General features: G+C 38.7%; 1 protein-coding gene across 11 annotated transcripts in view; it reads right to left on the bottom strand.

Annotated features, from left to right (window-relative positions):
• The window catches only part of arhgef4 (Rho guanine nucleotide exchange factor (GEF) 4), a 78,396-nt gene that overhangs the window by 4,240 nt on the left and 46,767 nt on the right, over nucleotides 1–27,389 (bottom strand). For 4 of the 11 annotated variants that reach the window (XM_052547440.1, XM_052547441.1, XM_052547442.1 and 1 more), the window contains 8 exons: nucleotides 27,049–27,372; nucleotides 26,342–26,471; nucleotides 25,104–25,157; nucleotides 8,212–8,357; nucleotides 2,013–2,189; nucleotides 1,296–1,490; nucleotides 928–1,107; nucleotides 599–831 (listed from right to left, as the gene is read on the bottom strand). In XM_052547440.1, coding sequence (XP_052403400.1) covers nucleotides 599–831; nucleotides 928–1,107; nucleotides 1,296–1,490; nucleotides 2,013–2,189; nucleotides 8,212–8,357; nucleotides 25,104–25,157; nucleotides 26,342–26,471; nucleotides 27,049–27,372 — 1,439 coding nt within the window. Of the gene's footprint in view, nucleotides 1–598; nucleotides 832–927; nucleotides 1,108–1,295; nucleotides 1,491–2,012; nucleotides 2,190–3,816; nucleotides 4,348–4,367; nucleotides 4,508–4,537; nucleotides 5,869–8,211; nucleotides 8,358–23,164; nucleotides 23,590–25,103; nucleotides 25,158–26,341; nucleotides 26,472–27,048; nucleotides 27,373–27,389 lie in introns of those variants that run through there. The other 7 variants (XM_052547444.1, XM_052547445.1, XM_052547446.1 and 4 more) reach the window with 7 other exon arrangements.

Raw genomic sequence — 27,389 nt, 5'->3', positions numbered from 1 at the left:
TTAGGGGTAGGTTCAGGGTTAATACCTAGTTATTACATAGTTATTGTAATTACTATAATAAGTACATAGTATGTAAATGAGGAACAGGACTGTAAAATAAAGTGCTACCAATCTTTTTCCTTTAAGTTACTGCATTGACATTCTTTATCTACTGGGCAACAATGTCCATCTGGACCAAATATTTTCAGAAAGCGGCTTTGCCATAACAGGAATAAATTACATTTAAAATATTTTTTTATAAAAAATCTTGTTCGCTAATGACATGAGTCAAGAGCACTGCAGCACAAATCTACTTCTCTAGATATGAAGACTTTTAAAGTATCATCTACACAATTCACATCTTATTTATTTAAAAGAGAGCTAAATGTGCTCATGTGTGCTTAATTTCAAGATCTCTGTTAAATAAAGTCAAATGCTTGACAAAAAAATATTTTATATCTTACAGCTAAATCACACATCAATGCAGACGTACAATCCACTCAGTTTGTACCCTTTCAAAAGGTACACCTTTATATTAGTATCTTTTGATTGGGTGCCCAATTATAGCATGAGAGTGTAGTTATTGTGTAACAGCAGGCAGTTGTGTAGACCTCATTACCTGTGCTGTGGGTTGGTGTACTTCAGCAGTTCAGCCAGCTGCAGAGGATACTTGCAGATCTTCTGAACAGGAGTAAGCAGGAATCCATCCAAGGAAATGTCGATCATCTTCTGGAGCAGACGACAGGCCTCAAAGAAGAACACATACTTCTTGATCTTCATCAGTTTGGAGAGCTGCACGCAGGCATTGGGGTGGTTGTTGCAATATTCAGAGTAGATCTGAAAGTTTGTTTGCTGGATGGAAAAGAAGTGAAGAGAACAGGATAAAAATCCAAACCTAAAAAACTGCATCCTGCATCACCGCCTACAGTACAATGCAAGTCAGCTTACGTGCTCTAAGAAGCAGGAGCCAATCTCGCTGAGGTGAGGATGGTCTTTGTTGAATTTCTTCTCCAAGGCTTTGAGGAACTTCTTCTGAAAACGGTAGAGCTCATCGATGTTTCCAAAGATAGTGCGCAGTTGCTCCTCGGTAAACATATCTGTCCTCTTCCGACACTGTTTTATATAGCCCTGGAAGCCAAAGAGAGTATGTCAGAGGTCTGATGCTATAGCACAGCTAGTTGGATTATGGAGCTGCTGATATGAATCAGCTGCATGTAAACAGAGAGCCGAGTGACTCTACAGACAGTGTAATGCTCTGAAACAAGATCCACATGCTGAAGTAGAACCGATCGATCGGAGCCATGTGGCAAACTGACCTCACAGATGTCCTTCAGGTGTTTGATGTAATCCCTCTCTGTGCTCATGATCTCATTGATGACGTTGGCTCTCATCTGCTCCTTGCAGGGCAGACCGGGCCCTAAGGGACCCCCCATGCTGGCCCCACCCCCCTCCGAGGCCCCGTCCAGATGGGCTAAGTATTCCTCCATGGGTTCATCTTGGTTCACCCGTAACTACCAATAACAAATAGGTTAATACCGTCAGGATTTACTAAAGCGATGAAAAGGTACTCACAGTTATTTTTGCGGATGACCTCACTGCATATGAATTTGCAGGTTCAAAATGTATGGGAGGAGAGTATTTGAATAAATCCTGCAATGTGATTTGGGTCTGCAGTAGTCAATTTACTGGTATTTGAAAAGCATGTCTTAACCTATTTTGTGCTTAAAATCACTGCAGTAACATGCACTGCTCTTGGTTGATTTCGTTGGTCATTATGGAAATGATCTGACTGCGTCTGTGTTAATTTCAACATTGTCATCAGATCACCTTCAGAACTTTCCACTCCCGTCGGCTCTCTTATTGGATTGCTGTCTCAAACATGTTAATCTGGTCCTAAATCTTCACAATGTACATGACAAAAAGAACCCTGGTGCATCCTCATGACCCTTTATTCTAGCCTAGTATAATAGCTATGACATAACGTGACTGTAATCAAATTTTTTGTTATGAGCGGGAAATCTGTTCTCCTTTACCCGAACAAAGCTGGCGGGGAACCAGCCCTCACTGTCCAGCACCCGGCCCCACCACCACTCCTTGTTTGTGGCGTCCACTACTTCAATGACATCTCCAGCTTTGAAGCCCAGCTCCTGGTCGTCCATGGTGACGTGGTCCCATAGAGCCTCCGCGCACACGCTGCCATCACTGATCAGCTATTGAGAGGAAACAGAAAGGCAAAACATTGCCTCTATTATTTAACTGATCATGTTAAAACAGAAACTACTTTAACATGAGCACAATAGCAAATGTGTATGTAAATGACAAGTATTAAGCATTTAATCACGGTTGCATTTCATTTCATTGCTTAAATTAATTTCTGTGACTAGTATATGGACATTCTTACACTTTGCTGTTTAATACACACTGTACAGCAACATGCCGTTTACACTGGAGCTGAGAAATGTATTGAATATATACAATTTATTTGTTAGGATTTTACAGGTAATAAAAAATCTAAAACATTATTGTGAGGGTTTTAATATATTTATTTTATTTTACGTTTTGCATGACATTCGTAAGAGATTCTCTAAATGAAATGAATTCTCTAAATGAATCAAGTAGCAAAAATTCCTTTAAATTAGTAAAGTCAGTCAGATCAAATTATTTGTCAACGCATAAATTCAAAAATTAACTGTCTGTTAACAATAATCATTCAGCAATGCTACTGTACAATATTAAAATGATTTAGTAAAAATATGTATACTTAAATATTGCTAATTATTACATCTCTATATTTGTGCAAATAATGGAAGTAATTAATCTTCCATTTGATGATGTAGTGTGTGTTGATTAGAATAATTTTAAATTATACTGAATTAAATTATACTGTTGGATGGCTATAATTACTCATCATATATATATGCTATTTAAAGGATAAATTTTTGCCTTACTACGCTGCAAAAAAATAAATACGTTTTTTTTAAATACTTTGGGGAAGTCGTGGCCTAATGGTTAAAGAGTCGGATTCCCGACTCGAAAGGTTGTGAGTTCGAGTCCCGGGCTGGCAGGAATTTTGGTTTGGGGGAGTGCATGGACAGTGCTTTCTCCACCTTCAATACCACAACTTAGGTGCCCTTGAGCAAGGCACTGAACCCCCAACTGCACCCCGGGCGCCGCAGCATAAATGGCTGCCCACTGCTCCGGGTGTGTATTCACAGTGTGTGTGTGTGTGTGCACTTCGGATGGGTTAAATGCAGAGCACAAATTCTGAGTATGGGTTACCATACTTGGCTGAATGTCACGTTATTTAAATACTTTGTAACAACACAGAGCATTCAGTTTCACTGCCTGTTTTATTATCTCAGTGGCATAATGAGTTATCATGAAATGATATACAACCCCTCATTCTATGCACTTAACCAAAACCAAAATGCAATGTATCACTGGAGAAAGAATTACCAAATTAAGGCTTTTCTGTCTGAAGTCTGCTTTTTTCCCCTGAGTGGTCATTTTAAGTTTCCGCTTTCTGCTTGCAAGGATTGATTTGGCAAAGAAAACAAAAAGCTGGGTAATATATTGCTACACTGTCCAGCTTGCCTACCGAGAAAATGAAATGAAATCCTGGCAAGCTTAACAGCCTCCATCAAACCATCTCTGCCGCACAGCTAAACGTGATCTATCGGTGCTGATGTAATAATCGCACTCTGTTCTCTGTCCATACTCTGTGCTCACAGCACCGAAGGACTCGAAGGCTGAATATACACCCCCTGAATCCCGAGCCCATTCTCATCACCACAGCTGTGCCTATGTACCCTGTTGCCTAGCGACACACCCACATACTCTCCCATGTGCCTCCTCTTCACGGCTTGTGAGTTACAGCTTCTTGGTTTGTTCAAAGATGATCAGAAACAGCCCTGGCACATATTGTACAAACATACAAAAAAACGAATGAATATTATGAATGAATGTGAATGAACAAGGTTTTTAAATCTAGTCTGGATGTTCTAATATCCAAATATTTACATAATAAAAAATTTTGCTGAACCAAACCATGCAAAGTTTATTGGTTGATTTTCTAATTTTTTTCCTTCTGGATTTGTATTCCTTAACAAGACACCACGCTGCTCTGCTAAACTATAACCACACTATAAATATCAAGCTGACCACTTTCTTTTTTCTTTTTTCTTTTTTTTTTTGCTCACCAGTGAAAGGCCTGCGCAGATCCCTCTGGGACAAAATATGGCATAAAGAAAGCCTCACATGGGCCAAAAACACCATGTTTTTTGTGCTCATTAGTCAAAATCAAAGCATATAGATCCATAAGTTGACATTTACACAAAAAAACAAACAACGTCAATCAAAGGCTCTTACACATAAACACCCAAACCTACCTTCATAAGCAGACAAAACGTCTAAATACGCCCTCAGATTAAAGCCTGACCCCTAGAAGCCCCTCAAGAGTGCTTACGGTTTGGTGAATAATTAACACGCTGCCGTCCCAGCATATTACTTCTGGCTGAACGCCGCCAACCTCACACACAGTCACATCCATTCCTGTTACCTGCACTGTGATGTCTGCATCCTGAAAACCCATCCACGAGTGAGCAAGAGGGACCAACTTTCCCTCCTCCTCCTCCTCCTTGTCTTCCTCTCCACCCCTCCCCTCGCTCTTGCTCCTCACTGCGGCTGCGCCCTACTGGAAGGCCAGCAGGAACATCAGCACTACGTTGATGATGACCAGCAACATCATGATGACGAACACCACCAACTTCTGGGCCTCCGGGCTGAGGTTGCACCGCAACAGGAAGTGAGCCATGCCCTGCCGAGACATCGTTCGCTGGCCTCCGCGAGCCATGGCGTCGGAAACCCCCTCGGCTAGAGGTCTGCGTGCGAACGCTCGACGGCGCACGGTTTGCCGGCCGGATCCGCTCAGTGTTCTCGGTGAAACGTGAGAGGGAGGGAGAAGAGCCTCCACGTCCACAGTTACCTGCTCACTTCCTTTCCGTTCCCTTCTCGTTCTTTCTCTCTTCCTCCTCCTCGTCCCTGACTCCCCTCGGATCTCTCCCCGCACACTTCTGATGTCAGGAGCAGGGGTGGATGTGTCTCTCCGCCTCCATGTATTCTTCTTCTTCTGTGCTATTTTGTGCCCCTTCCTGTCTGTTTTTCTCGTCTTAGGCTCCCCTTCGCTGCCTCCCCCTCATTCCCGTCCCTCGTCCTCCTGCTCTGCTTAAACACACGGCCGTGCTAATTCCCTTGGATCTGATTAACGCGCTTGAAATCCCTTCTCTTTTCACTGTCTCTTTTGCAAAATGCAAAGCTGAGGGGCGGAAATGGTTGCTGCATCTGTGCTTAGCGGCTCTAGCAAAAACCATCCATCCATCTCCCTGAATTGACTTCTGTTTTTGCTCCTGTTTTTTTTTTTTTTTTTTTTCTCATCCTTCCCAGCCAATCGGCTGGCGGTGCTGTGAAGCGTATCCAGGATACCAGAGTACAGGAGGCTGGCCTTAGCAGCAGCAGGAGGGAGGTAGCGGTGGGGGGAGGGATGCGAGAGAATGCAGCACAGTACATCCTTTCTATCCTGGCGCTTCTCTATTGGCCGAGCCGGCCGCCTGTCAGCCGCACTTCCAGTGTAAAAGCAAGCACGTCGTGCTCATCTTCTTGAGGCAGTGCTACGATGACGGGAATGCTGCTAGAGATATTAATTAAAGACTGCATGAGGTGCCAAATATCTCTCGAGCTTTCATTTCCTCACCCGGGCCGATGTCAGTGAGGTAGGATTAACGCAGTCATCCTCACTCGTCCCGTTCCTGTGCATCAATTTGTGCACAGCTAATGGGATTAGTGAAGGCCTCTGATTCCACTAACCTGCTGTTCTCTCTCTCTCTCTCTCTCTCTCTCTCTCTCTCGGCCGCAGAGCCCCATCCCCAGTCACAGTGTCACACAGCACGATACTTCCTTTTAAATCAGTAGCTGTGCCTTTTTGACACACACACACACAAGTGAAATAATCACTCACTCTCCCTTACACTGAAACAAGCTGTTCCCCCCATCACAAGAAATTAACACTAAAACTAGATTTCTATATATTTCCATGGAGAATATATTTCTATCATGACAACTCTTATCATGTGATTTTAGCATGGTAATGCATAAGACAATGTTACTGTATTTGGTCTTGGCAGAATAGAAATGCTAAGCTGCTGTTGTAATAGGTTATTGCTGCTTCTGCTGCTGCTGCATAGCAAATATAAGGACTTGCTACTGCCAATACATATGCCAATACGGTGCTGTGAGTATTAATACTGCTGCTGCACAAGTAGCATATATAACAACCTGTAGCAGATTTATACAGGTGGAGCTGTTGAGGTGGAGGGTTTCAGAGGAACTCTGAAGGTCCATGCGCTGTGAACCGCTCTAGTGAATATAATAATCAGCTATTTAAATGTAAAGCAGTAAGATCACTGGCTACGTACGCAACATAAACCAATCAGCTTGTGCCAAACAGTTAAGCTTATCATCAATCTGAATTAGTGACCCATCTGCCTGTGCCATCTAGAGTTTCATGACAAAACTTGCCGTTTCACTGAGAGTTGTGCCTACAGTATGTAAAACTTTGTTGCAGGTTGCTATGCAGTACCTACTGTAAGGTGTTCAGAATGGTTTTTAAATTGTTGCTATGCTACTGATAAGGTGTTCTGGGTGGCCATCAGTATTTTTGTCTTGTTTTTAAGTAAAAATACTCTTAAATATCTTTAAAACAATATAGACTTTAAGCAAAATAAGTGCAAAACAAGATAATGGTTTGAATGAAAAATCTTTTCTGAAGCTTATTGATTTTTTTGTTGTTGTTGTTGTTGTTGTTTTCAGTCAGCATAACATGGAAAATCCTTTTATTTCTATCTATTGTATTTTCAAAATGCATTTTATTGATTTAACTGCAAACATTTCATTGGTGCATATGTTTTATTTAGTTTTATTATGTAAACATTCTTTACATTGCAATCATTTTTTGTCAAAATGCCATAACTGGATCTTTCCTGTATGGGACATATACCGGACTCTTCAGAAATTTAGTCCACATTAACTCCCATTCTTACAACCGACTGCAAGTTTCCATTCATATATCTGCCTCCATCCAGTCAACAAACAATGGACAGAACCATGTCTATTACAATCCATTTTCCTATCCAATCTATGTATATCACACTACAGAAGAAAAGGTCTCTTGCTACTTCCAATTTATTATCTTAATTTATTTTGTTTTATGCTTCAAACAATGAAAATATGAGATTTTTTTTTAATTAAATAAAATACTATATATATTTATATATATCCCAATTTGCAGCTTGTTACTATTTACTTAGGTACTTGTTAAGTTTAGTTATTGATTATGGATGTAGCATATGGGATGCAGAACAATAAACAGACAATATGTTAATAATAAGCATGCTAATAAGCAAGTAGTTAAATAGTGAGAATTGGTCTCTATACTAAAGTGTTACCGTATATGTTTTGCGGTAAACTATGCGGTTATATTCTGGTGGCTAAATATGCCTCAGGTCCCTTCTATAATGCAAGCTTAGATCTCGGGGTGAAAATGATTATGACCATGATTCGAGGTACTGTATCAGTCTGTAGCTCCCTATTAAAACAATGACACTAATTTTGTCTGTTTATTATTTACTGGATACTATACCAGGACAGAAGGGCTAAAAACAATACCAACAGCATCAGCACAGGGTTTCTGCGCAGCTCAGTGCACACCAAGCTCCCAGAGGCCCGGCTGTTGATTCGATTTTTCTGCTGTTTCTAACTAAAATGCTGAATGGAGTTACTGAGCAGCATTCGAAATTGATACCAAACAGTCATAAATCAAACTCCGACACTCTGCATATTCTCTGAATTTTCTTGTAGATAACAGCATCTTCCAGCAACACGGATTCATCTTCAGTCATGCTGAAGATGATGGGAGAAGTACAGTGGCAGCAGGTCATTCTGCTGGTCTCAGGCCTCAGGAGAGGAACAGATGGCTAGAAGACTATTATAAAACAGTGACTGAATTCCAACATGTTTAAACACTGAATCAAGAGCACAGTTACATACTATACTACAGTTGTGCCTTGAAAGCCTGTCTGTAACCAGTTGTCTTCATACAAAAACGCAATTCGTTTTGGTGTTCTGTCAGGACAATCTGTGAACACAAACAGTAGCACGTAGACAGCCGTGATGCTCTACCTCATTTATGGCCAGCTGTTCTCCTCCTCCTCCTGGATGTCCGAATCGGTTGGAGGAGCTGCGAAACTCATTGTACAGGTCATCTTCACTCCCCACCTCATCCGCAAGACCAGACTTATCCTGCGGTCCATCAGTTATCACCAAGGCTGAAAAATAAAGCACAAAACTGTACACTGAACATTGGGGGTCTAGACCAAATGCATATTCAACATTTCTTTTGCACTAATATTGTGTTTGTTAATATGGCAAATGGAACGTATTTAAAATATACAAAAAGGTTTATAAATCCTCACTTTGGATTACAATAAAATAGTCATTTTGCAACACTTAAGCAGTATATGATATTTTTACAGTGTTTAAAAGTAGATAAGTCATTTTTGTTTATGTTTTTCTGGCCAATATGACAGTGGTCTTAGAGTGAAGTAATAGCCTATGAATGAACCAAATGTCTTTAAAAAAATACCTTAAATGCAATAGCATTTGACTGGTCATGTGATTCCAAAATGGTGCCTTCTCTGACTATGTGACTATGTGACCCACTATGTGGAATAAAATGGCTTTTTCTAGGCCAGGTGGGACCCACAGGAGGCCACAAGGGGGTGCTAGAGGGTCCATATGATTTTTCAGATGAACACAAAGTAAATATTTACATTTAATAATTTTGCAGATGCTTTTATCCAAAGCGACTTACAACTGGGGAACACATTAAGCAATTCTTCTTCAAGATGCAAACAGCAAATATATAAATATTAAGCAGATATTTGTGAAATATTTTGTTTTAGCACAATGACAATATAAAAGCTAGTTATTTAAGCAAACACTGTGTGTATTTATAATATTGCATATATTAAATACATTTTAAGGAAAGGGGTTTCTTCTGAGGCTTTTGTCATATTTGGGAGTCGTTGGTATAAATAACAATAAAATAACCTGCTCTGTGACCCTGATATGATAATTTTAAACATGTCAGGTGTACTATTCATTAGTTCAAGAGCAATATTTTAAAATCTATATATTTAAAAACCATTTAGCATGCAACCAATCTCACAGAATTTAGCACCGGGAGCCTGAGGTTACCAACCATTTCCCCAGCCAGGAAATTGAATGACCTCACTTGTATGGCCACACTTGATAAGAGCATTAATCCAAAATTAGCAATTAATATTTGATTTGGCTGATACATACTGAGAGAAGATGGCTCACACACCACAAAGATCAACATACCATCACACCGAATGGCACACAATGTCTTTTTGATCTACTATCCAGAGTCACGCATAAACATCTGTCCTACAGTTCGTTGTTGTCCTTTTAAAAATGCTTTACGGTCAAACTAGATTTGTGTCTTTTGTAGCAGCACTAGCTTGAAGCGAAATCTGTACTGTCCCAGTAACAGTACATCCAAAAACATGACAAACAGGAAAACCCATAATGAAGAGCAACAGAAAAAGTCTCCTGCATCATGTGACTCGTTTAATAAAAACAAAGTACTGTTCTTTGACAGCCTCTGGTTCACATCTACTTAGTATTTTGCTAAACTTTCCTTTAGAAAGGAACCAAAGCACTTGTCAACAGAATTGTTAACAGATCAAGCAACAACACAAAGCTTTCTTAACAAACCCGTGGTTTTAAGATAGTTAGCAGACACTCAAGGGAACCATAACAACAAGCTTGCAGTTAGCGTTTCCTTTCACTTTTGAGCCAACAGTGTGACCAAAATGCTCCAATAAAACTCTGGTGAGATGTTTATTGGCTCCACAGTGGTACATTAACGTGCCCTTTCATGGGTTTGCTGTTTGAAACATTGGGAACACTCTCTGCTGCTATAGCTGGCTGGCTTCTCTTCTGACAGTACTGCTATTATTTATTAGTGTGCAGTAAACAGTGAGGAAGAGTAGACCTGGCCAAGCATCTCTCTTCCTGTCTCATTCATAATAAATGGATAGGAGAGAAATTTACACCCTCTGAAAGATCCATTGTTCTGGTGATGCATGAGAGGACGGTCCGTGAAATCAGGGTAAATGGGAATAGTGCTTTAAATCTTGAAGGAATAATAGAGAATGTAATTGGCATTGAAACTGTGGTGAGAGTGGCTTCACGTCTGTTGAAATGGATCTTAAAAAAAAAAAAAAAAACTGAAAACACAGCAGATTTGCAGTTATTACAACAAAAGCTGTCTGTACGTGTGAAAATTCATCTGGTAATCCTGTTATGATCTTCTATGTAGGTTAATTGTGGTGCCGTGGATTGATTAGCGAGACAGACAAGCGCATAAGATCTGATCCTGATTTGTTTATAGGCTGTTAAGTATGGCTCAAAGCATAGAGCAACGCGACGGCACATGTCAGCAGAGTTCAGCATTTCCACAGCCACATGGGCTGATGATATCAAATATAGTTCACTCAGAGCCTGAAGTCAGACGGTCACAGTGGGGTAACCCAAACAATCCTGTCTAGGACAGCCCCCATAACTGCGTTCATGTGCAACAAGGGAATGTTTTGATTGTAATATTGCCTTTGGATTTAAAACAGAACAGAACAAGGTTTGGGTTTTGTTGTCAGGCATTTGGAGGATGTTGTTGCACCGATCTGAAGGAGGTATTAGATGGAGAATCAGTGAGGAGACTTTGGAATCTCATGTACTGCTTAAACATGAGACTTTCTCAATACAAACTGATGCCAATACTTGACATTTTTAGAACTTAAAAGCCTTATTTGTGTAAAGGTATATTGCATTTACATTGCTGGGTGCAGTTAAAGAAATATTCCCGATTCAGTACACGTTAAGCTCAATCAAAAGCATTTGTTGAATAATGTTGCTTACCACAAAATGCATTTTGAATTATCCCTCCTTTTCTTAAAAATAAAAAAATAAAATCTGTGATAAAGTGAAGCACAATGAAAGTAAATGGGGCCAATCCATTAAAATACTCACTATTTCAAAAATATAGCTACAAGATTTGTGTTCATTAAGAGTTTAGTGTGAAAAAAGAACTTCTTGACAAAATATCCAATATTTAAAATGACAACATAATGCATAAAACTTTAAAAGGACTAAAATGATAAGGTAAACTGATTTATCGTCCAAATAATACATCTTAACAACATAATTTATTGTATTCCATTGTAAATATCTTACCATCACCTTGACTTTTTTAAAGAAAACAAAAGACATGTCTAACACAAGGCTATAAATGCTGTCTATTGAGAATAACCTGTTTTGATCCTGAAATATTCCTGTAATAAAATACTGCTCTATGAGTACAGTTTATAAAAACTCTAGTACTGTATGTAGTCTGAAATCAGTCCCTGAAAAGCACGAAGACTGTAACCATCCACACACCTGAGCATGTTAACTCATGCATGTTTTATCCAGTTTACCATGTTAAGGCCCCATGCATGAAAACACACAAACATGTATATCTTAATGTGTGATTCATGATCTGCTGAGGATAGTATAAGGAGTTGATCAAATAGGCAGGACTGTGAATGCGCACTGACCTGCTTCCTTATGAGTCCATATCCTCAGATAAAGTCACCCGACCACACAAATTCACCTCTGAGCCATGCACACAAAGACTTCCACTCAGCCTAACCCACATGCGCTTTAAAGATTAAGCCCTAGTTCTAAAATGACACTATATTCCATTATAACAGCCAACAAAACCTAGGAAGTACATAAGTTACCAACAAACATCGAATAACTAACATAAAAGATTAAGAGAAAATAGGAAGCACATCAGAAAAGTCCCTAAGTCTTACTTATCTGTCAAGTCAAGTCTCAAATCCGTTTGGCTGATAATGTTCATAATGCTGCAAACTGTTTTACAAACCCCTTTTCAGAATAATATGTTTGTATTGTAGATATACTTTTTTTCCTTATCAACCGTATCATTACCCACTAAGTCAGCAAAAAAGGGGTCATTCACCTAAAAATAAAAATAAAACGCTTATAGGCAAGTTTTTTTCCTTTCTGTACTTGACCCAATACCTGCATTCAGAGGAGAGGTTTGCTCTAAGAATAAAAGCAGCCATACTGATGCATGATAAATGTATAATGTACATTATGGCTCTGTCCCTAATGGCTCACTTTATGTGGAGTTGTGGTCTTGTAACCTTTGCTTATGTCCATCCGCAAAGTCCAACAATACCGCAGGGTGTCCCATTAATGATTTTATGGTTTAAATGGTTGCTCATGAGCACCCCCTCTGTGGCTATAATGCAATGTCCTCACTGGGATTTCACAAAGGAAAACTACTCAACACTGTATGGCATTACATCATTAAAATGTGTATTCAGAAGGGGACAAAGGGGCATGATTTGTGATAACACCAATGTATAAAGTACCTACTTAAAAGTATAGTTCACTCAAAATATATAAATCTGTTCCCTGCCCTTTTTAACCCTCATAAGTTTTTAGTTTTCTATGGAATGAAACAACAGCAACAACAGAAAGATATTTTAAAGAATGTTACAGCTGCCGTCCATACTACAATGCAGTACTGTTATTGGTAAATAACTAAAGCTATTAAAATCACTAACTAAACTAAGATAATGGGAAAAAAATGAAAAAAAAAAATGATGTGAAGTTATGTTTCAGTGTTTAAGTGTTAAAATGACTAAAACTAAACTGAAATGAATTAAACCTAAATATAAACAAAAGTAACAATAAAAATGACAAAAGCATATAAACAATTTAACAAAAATTAAATAAATAAATAAAAACATCAAAATAAAAACTCGATTTAAATTATGAGAAATACTATTATTCTATCTAAATAATACTAAAATTAAGTAGCGTTAGACTTCAACAACAAAACAATGCTGAGACATTATCACCAGCAAAATAAATGCTTTCGTGTTGCATAGAAGAAAGTCAGTCTTACATTTTGGAACAACATGAGAGTGATTAATTGACACAGAGTAATTTTTGGGTGAACTGTCCCTTGTTATGTATCCCAGCAGTCCTTGAGCAGCTAATATATACAACATATACATATAGCAATAAATAAAGATTTTAACTCCTATTGATTGCACACTCGTCCTAACAGAGTTCAATCAATGCACCACCATGTCTTTTTTTTTTTTTTTTTTTTTTTGCATGTGAGTGCGACAGAGTTCACAAAGCAGGCGAACTCAGTGTAATAGACTTTAAAGAGCTGGTTTAGAAGCTGGCTTTGAGTGGCACAAAGATCAATGTAGATCTATAAGCCCAAAGGGCTCTTCTAGAAAAAAAATCATCAGCTCATGTGTTTTACATAAGGTGTCCTACATTTACTTTAAACAACAGACAGCATCAAATCCATCAGATGAGCGCTATGCTTCCTTGTGATTGTAAATGTCTTTATTTAACTTTGATGAACCATATGCGTAGGTGCACTGCAGCATCTCAAACAAATGTGTGAGACATGGAGCTCCGCCTCTACAACAGCAACATGTGTCTGATTCAAATTCAGATCAGAGCTCTGAGCAGCAAAATGTCCCAGAGCTGTCCAAGCCTGCCAGGAGTAATGATGCCATGTTTAAGTAAACCGAACACATTACCACTGGTCTTACTACCCACATATTGTTGGAATCAGAGCTGCAGGACCCGAGGCAAATCACAGAGTCCATTTGCACATGTAGCCTACTTTCGTGAAATGGCTTATGAGAGTTTCTCTGAAAGCTAGCAGCTCATGGCTAATTCTCAAATCAAAATAAAGCACACGGCTCAGCCTGACCAATGTAAATGGGTGAAATGATTGTACGGCACAGCAGGCAAAAACACAGATGGAGCAAAAAAAAGAAAGAAAATCAGCTAAACAAGCAGTGGCTCTTCAAACATATGTGCATAATGTGCTGATACTTGCACACACCACAGTATGAGGCTAGCATGGACAAATGCAGCAGTTCTGTCGTGAAACCAGAGAGAGTCTGCATCAGCATGGAGAGTTTAAAGAGATAGTTCACCCAAAATGTCATTTACTCACCCTCATGTTGTTCCAAACCTGTATGAGTTTCTTTGTTCTGTTGAACACAAAAGCTAATTTTTACAGTTGTTGATAGCCATTGACTTATTATTTTATTTAATTTTTTTCTGTACTATGGATGTCAATGGCTACCAGAAACTGTTTAGGTACTGACATTCAGACATTGAAATGTCTTTTGTGTTCAGCTGAAGAAAATAAGTCATTTACACTTTAGATTAGGGAATACTATTCATTATTAACCATATTTGCATGGATATTACTAGCATATTGGCTGTTTACTAGTACTTATAAAACACATGGCTTATACTTCATGACTATATTCTAGATCCCTTAACCCTTTCCAATACCTAAACATAACTCCTACAAACAACACCTTACTTAATATCAATAAGCATATAATTTTTCTGTGAATTTAAATGAGTAACCAGCTGAAGTCAATAAACCGACATTCATAACGCACAAAACATGTAAATATCATAGTATATAAATATAGATACCCTGTGATTCAAACAATTGCTATGTTAAATCTCTAAAATAAAAAATGCAATATTCAAAGAATCCTGAACAAAAGAATACGCTTCAGTTCTTCAGCATTGATAATAATAAGAAATGTTTCTTCAGCACCAAATGAGCAAATTAGAAAGATTCCTGAAAGATCACATGACACTTAATACTAAAGTAATGGCAGCTAAAAAAATATTTCTCAGTATTTTTTTTTTATGGTATTTTGGATTAAATAAATGCAGCTTTGGTGAGCATAAAATACTAATTTCAAAAACATTTTAAAAATCTTACAATCAAGTTACGATGAAAGAACATTACAGCTTAAACTTATGTTTGAACTGACAAAGACTATATATTAAAAGGGAAAATTGAAGCTAGCTAATCAGTTCGCCACAGATAAGCACTCTTGATGAAGAGTTATGCTAAGAGCGTCTGACCAAAGAAAGATAGCTTGTGAGTCACAGATAAGATCCTGACTGGTAAACATTCAGCCCAGTGGAGTGTGACATTCCCTGTGTATCAGAGAAGAGACAGCCGGCCCTGTGAGGTATCTCCACGTCACATCCAGTCAAAGAGTATTACACTCACTCCACGCCAGAGTCATCTCACAAAAGTCTGCTGTGAACCTCACATTCAAAATAAGAGCCTTGTACCAATAATGGGTCGATTTATCCTATTAGTTGATTTTGCAAATATAACTGGATTTGCCACTAAAGACATTTCTAAAACAGGTTCTATACACACCTGTGAGCACACATCAACTGAATTACAGAATTATATATTATAAATACTACCATTAAAAAAGTTAGTTTGTTTTATTGTTCAGCTAAGACACATTAAATCAAAAGTATCCGTAAAGATGTTTATTAAGTTATTTTTACAAAATATTACGCAGCACAAATGTTCTTAACATTTACAACAATAAGACATATTTATTATTTAACCAAATCGGTATATAAGAGTGATCTTTGAAGGATCATGTGACACACTGAAGAGTGGAGTAATGGCTGCTGCAATTTGCCATTAAAGAATTAACTTAATTTAAAAAATGCAACCAAACAAACTGATGCCAAACGTTTAAACAGTCGTGTACCGCATGTAAAACAGTGTTAACAATATTCCAAAGAACGCTTCTCTTAGTCTGTATCAGACACAATACACATGCTAATTTAGTTTGTATAAAACAAGCCGTAAAAGTGACTTGAACTCATTTCCTGAGAGGCCTAGAAAGGAGCAGCCTGTGCCTAGCACAGTTCAGCCGGGCGGTCCTGCTGGTGCCTGTCTGACAACAGACTTGAGGAACTGATAAGCTGTACTCACTACAGACAGGCGCACATCATTAACTGACAAAATAAAGCTGCATGATATTCCTCACTTTAAGCTAAACATGTCTGTGCCGAGATTACTGATGTGCACTTGAGAAGCCAGGGCAGTTTGATGGACTCCAGGCAGAGTGACGATGGCTGTGGAATTCTGGGTAAAGTGTTGCTCAGACGGTAAACAGAGGGCTGAGGTGAACATGAAGAGCAAAGAGCCTTCATCTGGTTTTGTCTTCTCACTGTTTCATATACAGATCATGAAGCTTAAAGGGGTCATATGATGCGATTTTAAGTTTTCCTCTCACATTGGAGTGTTACAAGCTGTTTGTGCATAAATAAGATCACTGGATTTGCAAAAACTAAAGTCTCAAAACCAAAGAGATACTCTTTATCAAAGTTAAGAAGTCCCTCTAAAACGGCTCGTTTAAACACAGCACCAAGTCCACGTCACTATGTGGAAATATTTGTGTAATGCAACCCAAATGTTCACGCAAAGTAAGAAGGCATGGTTTCAGTAATCGCAGTTAGTGTGATGCAGCCATGTCAGGGAGATGCTTTCTGTATCTAGATGAAAGCAAAAGCACTTTATTTGGCCTTCCGAAAGTAGCACGCATTTTATGGATGACCGTTTCGTGAACCTAGTAGAGGTTATTCTGGCTTCTGAATCAGCTTCTGTAAGTATGTTTTGTTATTAGTTAAAATATTTGCTATTGATCATTCAAATGTGGAGTTTTGCACATTGTGTGTGTGTGTGTTCACACATGCACATGCAGGGTCACATCACAGAGTCAGGTGTCTTAACCGTGGCTTGTGAGCTACAAACACATACAAACTTCATAACTGTGTCTGTCACGCGACCCTGTTTCCCTTTCAGACTTGAATTGATGGTAAAACTAAGGACATTATTAACTGTCTTTACATTTATTTTGAAAGATGAAGCTCGCCGATTATGAAAAGAGGTGTTACATTTCCAACGAGTGCTTGCGGTGTTCAGCCAATCACAATACACTGGGTCAGTTGTCCAATCTGAAGGGACTTTCACGTTTGGACGCGTTTAAGAAAGACCGTAATAATGTACGGTATTTGAAAAATAATGTGTTTTTTGAACATTAAAGCATGTCAACATATTCTGTTACACAAAATAATGATCTTTAAAAAAGCATCATATGTCCCCTTCAAGGCTGACTGATTAACTGTTAATTTGCACGATTGCTACAGTATTCTGTGCCCTCATTATGTTGAATTCTATAAAAACAAAGTACAAGCTCTTCAATGCATCCAATTTAGTTTTGTTTCAACAGAAAACATGTAAACCAAGGAATAAAAAAACAGTGCTCATAAATGGATGAGATCCTGCAGTCTTGCTTATTTTAAAGTACTTAGATGTATTTAAATAATCACATTTTTTAAAAAGTAGGCTAATTAATTATTCAAATTCTGGTTAAAGAGTATGAACATGGTTTATATGTATAACAAGCAAAATTCAGTTAGTTAAAATATATATGAGATTGGTTTACATATAAAATACATTGAATTTACTAGTGATTTATATATAATCCTGTTAACTGTGTATTCTTGTTTCATTTATCTCTGTTTTATAGATATTTGCATATAAATGACCTCAAAGCTTACACACATGGATTAAAAACCACAGGAGCCCTGATTTCATTTTAAGTACAATAAAGTGGGTCTAATTTTATTGGTAACTGAAAGCATCAATTAAACCAAATTCGCCAAAACGATAATTGTGTCAATGTTTAGGAGTACACTAACATATGTATGACCTCAAATCTAACACACATAGACTACAAGCCTCAAGCCACTACATTTATTAGTAACTGAAAACATTACCAGTTTAGCCAATTTATAACAATAATGTGCAAACTATTGAACTTAGACTTGAACTGTAAGGGCCATATGAATTATGTTCGTCACTACGTCAATGCACCAATCCTGCTCTGGGCTTTTTCGTTCTTCTTCTTTTCTTTATTTATCTTTTGATCTTACTTCCTGTCTTTTTCCCCCCTCAACCAACAAACTTCAGCTTTTACCCTCATTTGACTTCCTTGCAGACTGATGTCAATGCAACAGAAGTCTGGAACAGTAATCTGTGTAGACTGCAGATTATTCCTAACCCTGAAAAACAGGATCAACGTTTATTAAATGATCCAAACAGAAGGAGGAGTGTCTGGAATCTCTCCATGAACTCGCAGAAAATGAAAATATGCCACAATGATTTCACAGCAGTGATGATGTCTCCCTCTGTGCTGAGGCTATGAGGGGGTGGAATTAGGCTGGGAACATGACATCCTGACCGCAGTGAAATTAAGGCTGAGATTTTCTCACCTGTGTCTCCCTATTTAATCTGCTACTCTAAAACAGCTGCAGTTTTAAGAATTGCTATCATAATAATCAGGTAGAACATAGCCATAAAAAGTTGCTTTTGAGCCGTCTGGTTCAACAGAGTGTGATCTGTTTGAGAGCCGAGCTGAGGCGTTCACACAATGGTGAGAATTCCTCCGGTCAGTGCTGCGGTACACTGTGGCCGTGTGGGCCTCTGCTCATTGTGACTGTGGATGTACAGTAGCATCACACTTCAGTGCCATTTCACCCACAGACTGAGCTAAATACCTCAAAGAGCGAAGCAACTGAGTCACAGTAGATACTGCAAACAAACACTGTGTATAGTAACAGTGATGAAACAAAGCTGATACGGTACAGCCTGATGCCGGACATCTTGGTAACACTTTATGTGTAATGCATTTTAAAAGTATAATGTACATTGTAATGCATTATACTTTTCATATCTGTAACCAAAGTAAAAATGCATTACAATATTTGAATGTTTGTTTATCATTTGTTTTATTGCATTATACTTTCTAATGATGTAACAATTAATATATATTAGTATTATAATAGTATAGTATAATAAGTATTATAATGCATTATAACTGTGGTTACAGTTACTCATAAGATCATACAATCTATTATAAGGTGCATTATATAAACTACTTTTATAATGCATTATATTTAAAGGCTATATTAAAGTGTTACCGAAATCTCTTTTAAATTACCCCCCAAAAAATATGGTTTGCAGTTTACTCTATAGAGGAATGGGTTTAACTGTGTTGCTATGTGGTTGCTAGGGTGTTTTTCTGTGGCTCGGGGTCCTCCTACATCACAAGTACATGGGATTTTCTCATGATTTGTTTCCTGCCAAGTTACAATCCTAAGTCTGAATTCTCTGAATTCTTCGCCTCTTTTCAATCGGTCACATGATCTGAGCTATTATTCTTGTGAGCAGCACAAAGGGTATGAAGCAAAGCGATAAATATGGGCGGTATTTATAATAACGATTATTATTTTAACAAGTATCATTCATTTCATTTAAACCTTTTCTCCGGAGAACGATACAGCAATCTTAAAAATTCAAGTGTTCTTCACCGAACCGAAAATGTTGCAAAGATCCATAGAAGAACCTAAATTGTTGAAGAGAAATGCTGAAATCCTGTAGAGATGTAGCCCTCATTTGAATATCTATTTAGAGACTTAACACTCATAACAGCTCTTGTCAAAACCTTTTAATCCCTTCACTTCTTTTCTGCATAACAGAAACCAGAAAAAGACACTAAAGTATATGGAGAAAGAGTGCCTGAAGTAGGCTATCATACCGTAAAGCTGTACGGATGTGGTTTATGTATAAAGGTGTGAATGAAACACCATCTGTCTTACTTCTGTCAGTCGTGATAGGGCCTGAGGGGCTGTAGACCCCCGTACCGTCTACACACTAAACAGATTAGCAGAGCAATCATTGGACTATGAAAAGCAAAGGCATAGTGTAATTAATTTGGTTAAATTAAACATTGAATGGCATGTCATTCAGTTTCTTGACGAATGATCATTTATGAGGATTAAGCAATGAGTGTTCATTTTAGAAACAAACTTTAGACTCGTTCGCTATCACTTGACCCGGCTCACACTGGGCGATCACAAGATTCTGCATTCAAGACAAAACACCCCACAGGGAAAATACGGACAGCAACACATCTCCTAGTCTTCCAGCGTGGAAACTCAAGACTTTAATGAAAGTGCTTTTGAGAAGAACTGAGACTTTCTATTCCTGGCACTGAGACAAGGGAGAAGTGGTCGTGCATTTCGCACAAATAATGAAAGCAGAAGAGAAGAGGAAGAGGATTTATAGAAGCATGATATGTTGATGAGTGGTGGTGGTGACACGTCCTTTGAGACTATTTCTATTGCGTGTCACCTTTTCTATACCACACCTGTAATTGCAGGCATCCTTGACATGTATATGCAGGAAAAGCCATTAATGGTATTAAATGTGTCAGGGTGCATGCAGAAAGTACTGTTCAAAAGCTTGGGCTCAGCAAGATGTTCTTGAAAGAAGCATCTCATGCTTATGCTTTAACAAAAATACAGTAAAAACAAACAATCTGATATATTTTCTCACCTTCGTCTTCCTCCCAAATCTGCTACTCTGTAAAGTGTTACAGTTTTCAGAATTTATATTACTATAATAACTGTTAGTATATTTTAAAATGCTATTTATTCCTGTGATGGCAAAGCTGAATTTCCAACAGCCATTACTCCTGTCTTCAGTGTCACATGATCATTCAGAAATCATTCTGATATGCTGATTTGGTGCTTAAAAAGATTTTTTTATATTATCACTGTTGACAACAGTCGTGCTGATTAATATTTGTGTGGAAACTTTGCTACATATTTTCAAGGATTCTTTAATGAATAGAAAGTTCAGAAGAACAGCATTAATTTGAAATAGAAATTTTTGTAACATTATAAATGTCCTTAAATGTCCACAAATACAGGAGCTGTACGGAATCATGTGAACACCCATTATTATAAGAGGTTAATAACATCTGTGCAGACTACAGTGAATATACAAATATTGTGATTGTTTTCTATTATATCTTTTTGTTGTTTATATTCTGTAGTTTGTAAATCATTTTAGAATAGTTGTGTTGTGTGTAGTTCAAGCGTGGATTAAATGTTGATTTATCAGACTTCCAAAAAGGGCAAATCATTGAAGTCCATTTTGCAGGAATGTTTCAAATTTGACCGGCCAAATTGTTTGGTTTTTTCAGTACAACAAGGTTTATGATTATGAATTCACACGCAAATCATGGCAAGACTTAATCAGTGAAGAAGAATAAGGGACAAACACCGAAAGTGAATGATAGGGCCCATCAAACAAGAATGAACTATGTTAATAACTACATTAGAAAAGTAACTTTAATAATCAACCTCAAGACCATGATTCCTTAAAAAAAAAAAAAGACCACAGAGAACTTCACAAAAACAACATCCATGACAGAGCAGCAATTGCTAAAACTTTTATCCCAGAAACCAGTGATATGAAAAATATGGTGTCATGATTGAGCACCAAGAAAACCTTCAACATCCGGCTTCTCCAGCTCAATCGCCTGACTTGAATATTGTCAACCACTGTGGGCAGTTTTAGAAAGAAAAGTAAGTAGCCAGTTCCCTCCTCTAACATCTCTAAGCAACTGGCAAATGTTCTGACAAACCACATTCGACTGGAGACTATTCAAAGGTTCTAAGAATCTATTCTAAGAGGGTTTAACTGTATTAAAGGCAAATGGCCAGATATTACAGTACATACTGTAGACATCCCAGTTAGCAATTAGTTACACTAAAAACATTTCTTGTTTCTTCACAGCACAAGGGTAGAGAGCCTCCCAGTTTAGTGAATGAGCTCTGCGGGTCCAGTCTGGCTTGAACCCAAACCATCTCTTTCTGTCTAGAGATGCCAAGAAAGAGCCTTGGGATTTGTGCGTAGACAAACTCTCATCAAACACTTGTGACGTTCAAACTTACAAGCGTTACAGTTCAACACATTTCTCACGTGTCACTCTGATTTTTGTCCTCCTGACTGTTCTGCGATCAGCTATATGAGCGCTGTAATGAGGTCAGTGGACCGTGACGAGGTGACAGCGCTGTTTGAAATGTCTGTAGCGAATGCCCCCGGCTCACTGTGCACCATTTATTTCTCTCCATCACAGGGAAAGTCGCATCCCATCTCTCTTAGGACAAAGCAGAAAATGAGAAAAAAAAAAACATCCAAATTGCAGCTGACGTGGGTAGCAGTGGCCGTTTGTGACATCAGTGCTACCTTGGCTGACGGTCATTGGCTTGTCTGTCACCATGCCAACCCTGAGTGAAGATAATGAGACCAAAATACTGCTCAAACTGGCATTTCATCTCATCTCACATCATTCGTTTTGCACAGTCTCTCTATACGGCTATGGGTAGTGCCAGCACAGAGAAAGAGTTGCTCTGTGAAGATTCTAAACCTGAAGAACTTGCGTTAATCTAGGTATCGGCTCTGTTCACAGAGGCAAAAGAGGCAGTGTTGGTTAAACCTCAAATATTTTTAACACAGCCTGTGCTGAATACAACACTGCATTCTTACACAAACGCTGACACTGCCACAGTGTTTAATATCACATAGGTATGGAAAAGCTCAACGCATGTTAACTTTGCACATTAATATCCTGTGAGGGAATACGTGTTGCTGCCGAACGCAAGAAATGCAGGCAACGAAGGGAAAGCCGTCACTTTGCTCCTAAGCAATCCATCTACATCTACCGTACACATTGGCTCACTTGACAGAGGCTTCCACAACATTACCACTTAACCAATTACGAGCCAGCAGGAACATAGATCAATAGATGACATCCGTGACAGTAATGCAATAATCTAAGCAAGATGCAGACGGTACAGAGAGTGGCATCTTCATACAACAGCAAGGCATCTCGATTCCCACATCACCACCTCCATTTCCAACTCATGTTGCTTCTATACATGTCGATTGGTCGGAAGGCAAACTCCTGTTGCTTTGACACTCAAATCGCATGAGCGACAGCTACGCTATGTGTTTACATTTGCATAGAGACAGTGGCTCTTTCAGCTACCTCTTTTTGCCCATCAAGGGCTCAAGACAATGCCATCACATTGACCGAAAGACTGCGGTACAATGAACAAGAGCTGTCACAAGAACCTCACAGAGGCAGGACGTCACCCGTTGCATGAGTGTCAACTGACGTCAAGCTCGAAGCGCAGCTCAAAACATTTGAGCTCCAAAGGTGAGAGAGAGTCTTACCGTTGGTGGAGTGAAGGCTCTCCAGACTCCAGTAATGGGACATGACCCCTCGCACTGCTCTTACCCCTCCGGCCAATCCTAGAGCGGGGCTACAGTCTGAGTCGGAGCCTGGCGACTGCTCTGAGCTGCCACCACTGCAGCCACCTCCTGCCAGCGGGACGCCCACCTCACCGGCACTGTGCTGGGTGCGCATGTGGATGCACAGCGAGAGGAAAAAGGGTGGTGTCGCTTGGGCAGGTGCTGGGTCCAAAGCGCGTTTCCGAGACTCGAGTGTGCAACGTAGCCTCAGCCTTTCTCTCTCATTCCTCACTTGCTCTCCTGCTCTTTTACTTTCACTCTTGGATGCACAGTCTCAAAGAGCTCACAGCTCAAAACAGACGCCCAGACACACAATCAGCCTTCTCTCTCTCTCTCTCTCTCTCTCTCTCTCTCTCGTACACGCATACAGTCACAGACTGGCATCACTGGGGATCCTTTAAGGGGAGGAGGACTCATACGACTCACACGGCTCAATGCGAAACGCTCGTTCTGGCGCTGAAACGGACCGCCTTCCCCCTCCCCTCCAGTCCCCCCTTGAGCTCCCTTCCTCCACTGTTAAAGCCAAGCTGTTAGTAAACCAAAAGACAGCGCCTGGAGAGAGCACTAGCGATGTTGAGAGCTGCAAACACCTTCTAAGGATTTAACCCATAATTAGCTGAGATGACAATAATGACAAGACAAAAAATGTTTGCAATTTATCACAACAAAAGCCCAAGCATGCTTGCGCGGTATGCTGATGTGATACCAAAGGACGTGATTTCCACAGAAATGGTCAGGATCTCTGGAAACTAAGAATAGAAAAGAATGTGGCTGGTGTGAAGCCTTCCTCGTCAGAATCAAACTTGAGAATGTTGATTTGCGGGAACCCTTGCAGCTGTGACCACCCTTTACATAACATGGGAGCTGGATCCGAAACAAAGATAAAACTCAGCGGAACATTCCTCACATTCTTGTGTATGACAGGTCAGAACGGCCACTGGTTAAGATCAGGGTTTTTTAAACTTGGGTCGGGGGGTCCCCAGGGGCCCCAAGGGGATCCGTGGAAAAGTTCAGTAAAAAATAAAACTAAAATTATAAAAAAAAAAAAAAAAAAAAACATTTGGAAAATAATAACTATTTTAAGTAGTAGTAGTGTTAAAGTACATCAATTATTATAGAATTAAATATACAAATGCAAAACACTGAAAATTGGAAAAATAATAATAAAAACTATTATTTATTATTTGTTTATTTATTTATTTGAAAAGGTTCCGTCACAATTATTATAATTATTATTAGTAGTAGTAGCAGCAGCAATATTTTACTATTATTATTTATTATTATTTGTATTATTATATTTGTTATTATTATTATTATTATTATTATTATTATTATTATTATTATTATGAATAGTAGTAGTAATATGAAACTTACTTAATATGATTTTATTGTAAAATGTATTATTATATGAATTATATTATTATAAATAATAATATTTAATATTTAAATATTTAAAGAAAAGAAAATATTGACACAACCATTGTAAATAACAACAACAACATCATGGTAACTATTTTTCTCTAATAAATATAAAGTATTTATAAGAGAAGCAAATACATAGATGTATTTATAGAAAAAAAGACGCTCTTGCAAGGAGATCTTCATATTCAGAGATCAAATATGACATCAAACCCACAGTTTAAATCACACACACTTAAAAATCCAATTTGACTATTGGCCAGAGAATAAAATAGCACAATATAATCCCCATATTAGAATTCATAAAAACGCACAAGCTGAGAAAATGCGTTCAACCCAGCAGCCACAGATGCAAACAGGTCAAACAAACAGGTTTAAATGTCCCTTCAATATCTCCAAGCATTGTCCAGCTCATACTGTGGTTCAGAAGGAGTAAACTCACCCAGAGGGGGGACCTGTCCACGTTCCTCTTGTGCTGGTGTGCTGAGATTCAATTCTGTAGAGAGAAGCATGTATCAGTGTTAGGTTCTCTCATGAAGCACTCCTGAACTAAAACTACAAACTAAGACTCGAGTTCTACATTAGCATAACCTCAATAGGAATGCTGCATTGGCTTGTCATGCGGCGTACAGAAAGGTCGTAGAGTGGGCATGATGTCAGCAAGGGGCAAAATGAGGTCATTGTTTCTTTCTCCTCATAGGAATCCATATATAATAAGAATAAGGCAAGGCATTTAGAGAGGTCTTGAAAAATACAGAGCATGTCACAGCAATAAAACAGTAACAGTGGGAGGAATAGGAATATAAAAATGAAACAGAACAACAGTAAAAAAGATCAAGAACCTCAGTTCAGATCAGAGATTCTGGAAAAAGAAAATGCACACTTTAATGTATAACTGGCTCAGATTTAGTCAGGGTTTTATGATGATCTTAGAAACATAATGCTCATAACAGCAGGCAAACAAGAAACAGCCGACTCAAGGTCAGCCAAAGCCCATCTCATAGTAGCTTACACTTCTATTGAGACGCTCTACTCAATTTCCTAAATAAAAGTCTCCTTTTAAAAGTGTGCGTATGTGAGCATATGTAAGAGTGGGGGTTATCAACCCATGCCAGGTCTACCTCTACACTCAGAGAGCGAGCGAGAGAAGGCCTGGCGCCAGTGAGTGGGTGAGAAATAATCAGCAGGATTGTTTGGCAGAAAGAGAGAGGATCAGCACTGGGGGCCTTTGAGCTCCATGCATTACTGCACAAAGATAGCCTCTGTGCTCCCGCTACGTGCACACAAGACTGAATAAAGCTTCTTCTTAAGAATTCACACGCTGTAGGTGGAATTCATCTCTCAGCACAGATGTACTGTTTGTTTGTGACTGCAGCTGAGCAAGGAACTCCTCAGGTTTATGGCCAGGTATCTTAACGCAAACGGGTTAGTGTCTGAAGATGAAAGACTATAAATTTGCATCAAAGACGTCTGCGAGCTCAGACTGTCACAAACAGAACTATAAATAACTCACAGAGGGTTATCAAAGGTTGCAAAATGACGGTAACCATTGCCCCCTGGAGGACAATAAAGTACACCAAGACTTAAGGGAAAGATTTAGGAAGTCAATATGCGTACTTTGTACTACAATAAAAGATTGTGGTGCAATATATAGAAGGTTTAAATGCCAATGTTCCATACCTGAAAATGATGCACGGTGAGGCCAGCCCAAAAAATCCAGTCCAACAGGTGTGCTCTGGGAGAAAAAGTGGTCTTTGAGAGGAACAGAGGGGAACTGCTCTGGAGAAGTGAGGGAAAGTCTAGCGCGCACCTATGGATGAGATATAAGTATATATCATGAATAATAATAAAAGGTAAATAATATTTTTTACTCTACTACATACTATTCACTATATGTATATACAGTTTATAATGAAAAGCACTGACAAAACAGTATATATTATTATAATATTATATTAATATTGTTAATTATAAATCAAAATTCAATATAAAAGATGTATCTGTATATTTATATTTATTTATGATGAAAAGCACTGTTATTTATTATTATTAAATATAATACTATAGTCAGTACGTATTGTACTGTGTACATGTACTGAGGAAAAACTGTAAATTAATGCAATTGGTTTTAATCATTTTAAATGACTCAAATCCATAAGCTCATTTGATATTTCTAAAAGGCATCGTAAATGGTGGAAGTGTTCAGCCAGGTGTTTGTGCATTCAGGCAAATAACAAGAAACGGAACAGAAACTGGAAATCCTAAAAGGCACTACAAGGGAATGACTCCAGGAGCACAAAACAGAAAGAAAGCAGAAGAAGAGAAGAAAAGGTGCAGTGGGAGATTCTGATGGTCAGGCTGTTCTCCATTTTTGACGAGTTCCTTACTTTCTCGTGCTTCTGAGATGTTGGTGTGCTAAGCTGACGCAAACTTCGCCGCATGTTAAGCGTCTTTCTATGGATGTTCTCCACATCAGTCAATGTTTCACATGAGCATGAACGCCGACGTGTTTTGGTCGGATTGCTCTTCCTCTCCAGATCAAGCGCCACCTCCCTGATGCCCTGAAGAGACACGGTCCAGCCGTAGAGGTCTGAGATGGGTCTGGGTGCAGCTTTACCCTGCTGTCTGGACTTCATCCGAAGCACACATGCACTTCCCTGTTGTCTTCTCTCTTCTGACTGGATGGCTGGCTCAGTACTGTGCTGTACATGCTTTGAGTGCAAATTTA

This window comes from Carassius gibelio, chromosome B2 (assembly GCF_023724105.1).
Source record: "Carassius gibelio isolate Cgi1373 ecotype wild population from Czech Republic chromosome B2, carGib1.2-hapl.c, whole genome shotgun sequence".
In the NCBI taxonomy this organism is placed as follows: Eukaryota; Metazoa; Chordata; class Actinopteri; order Cypriniformes; family Cyprinidae; genus Carassius; species Carassius gibelio.
Note: the sequence above shows the minus strand (reverse complement) of the source record. Positions and strands in the feature narration are given on the sequence as shown.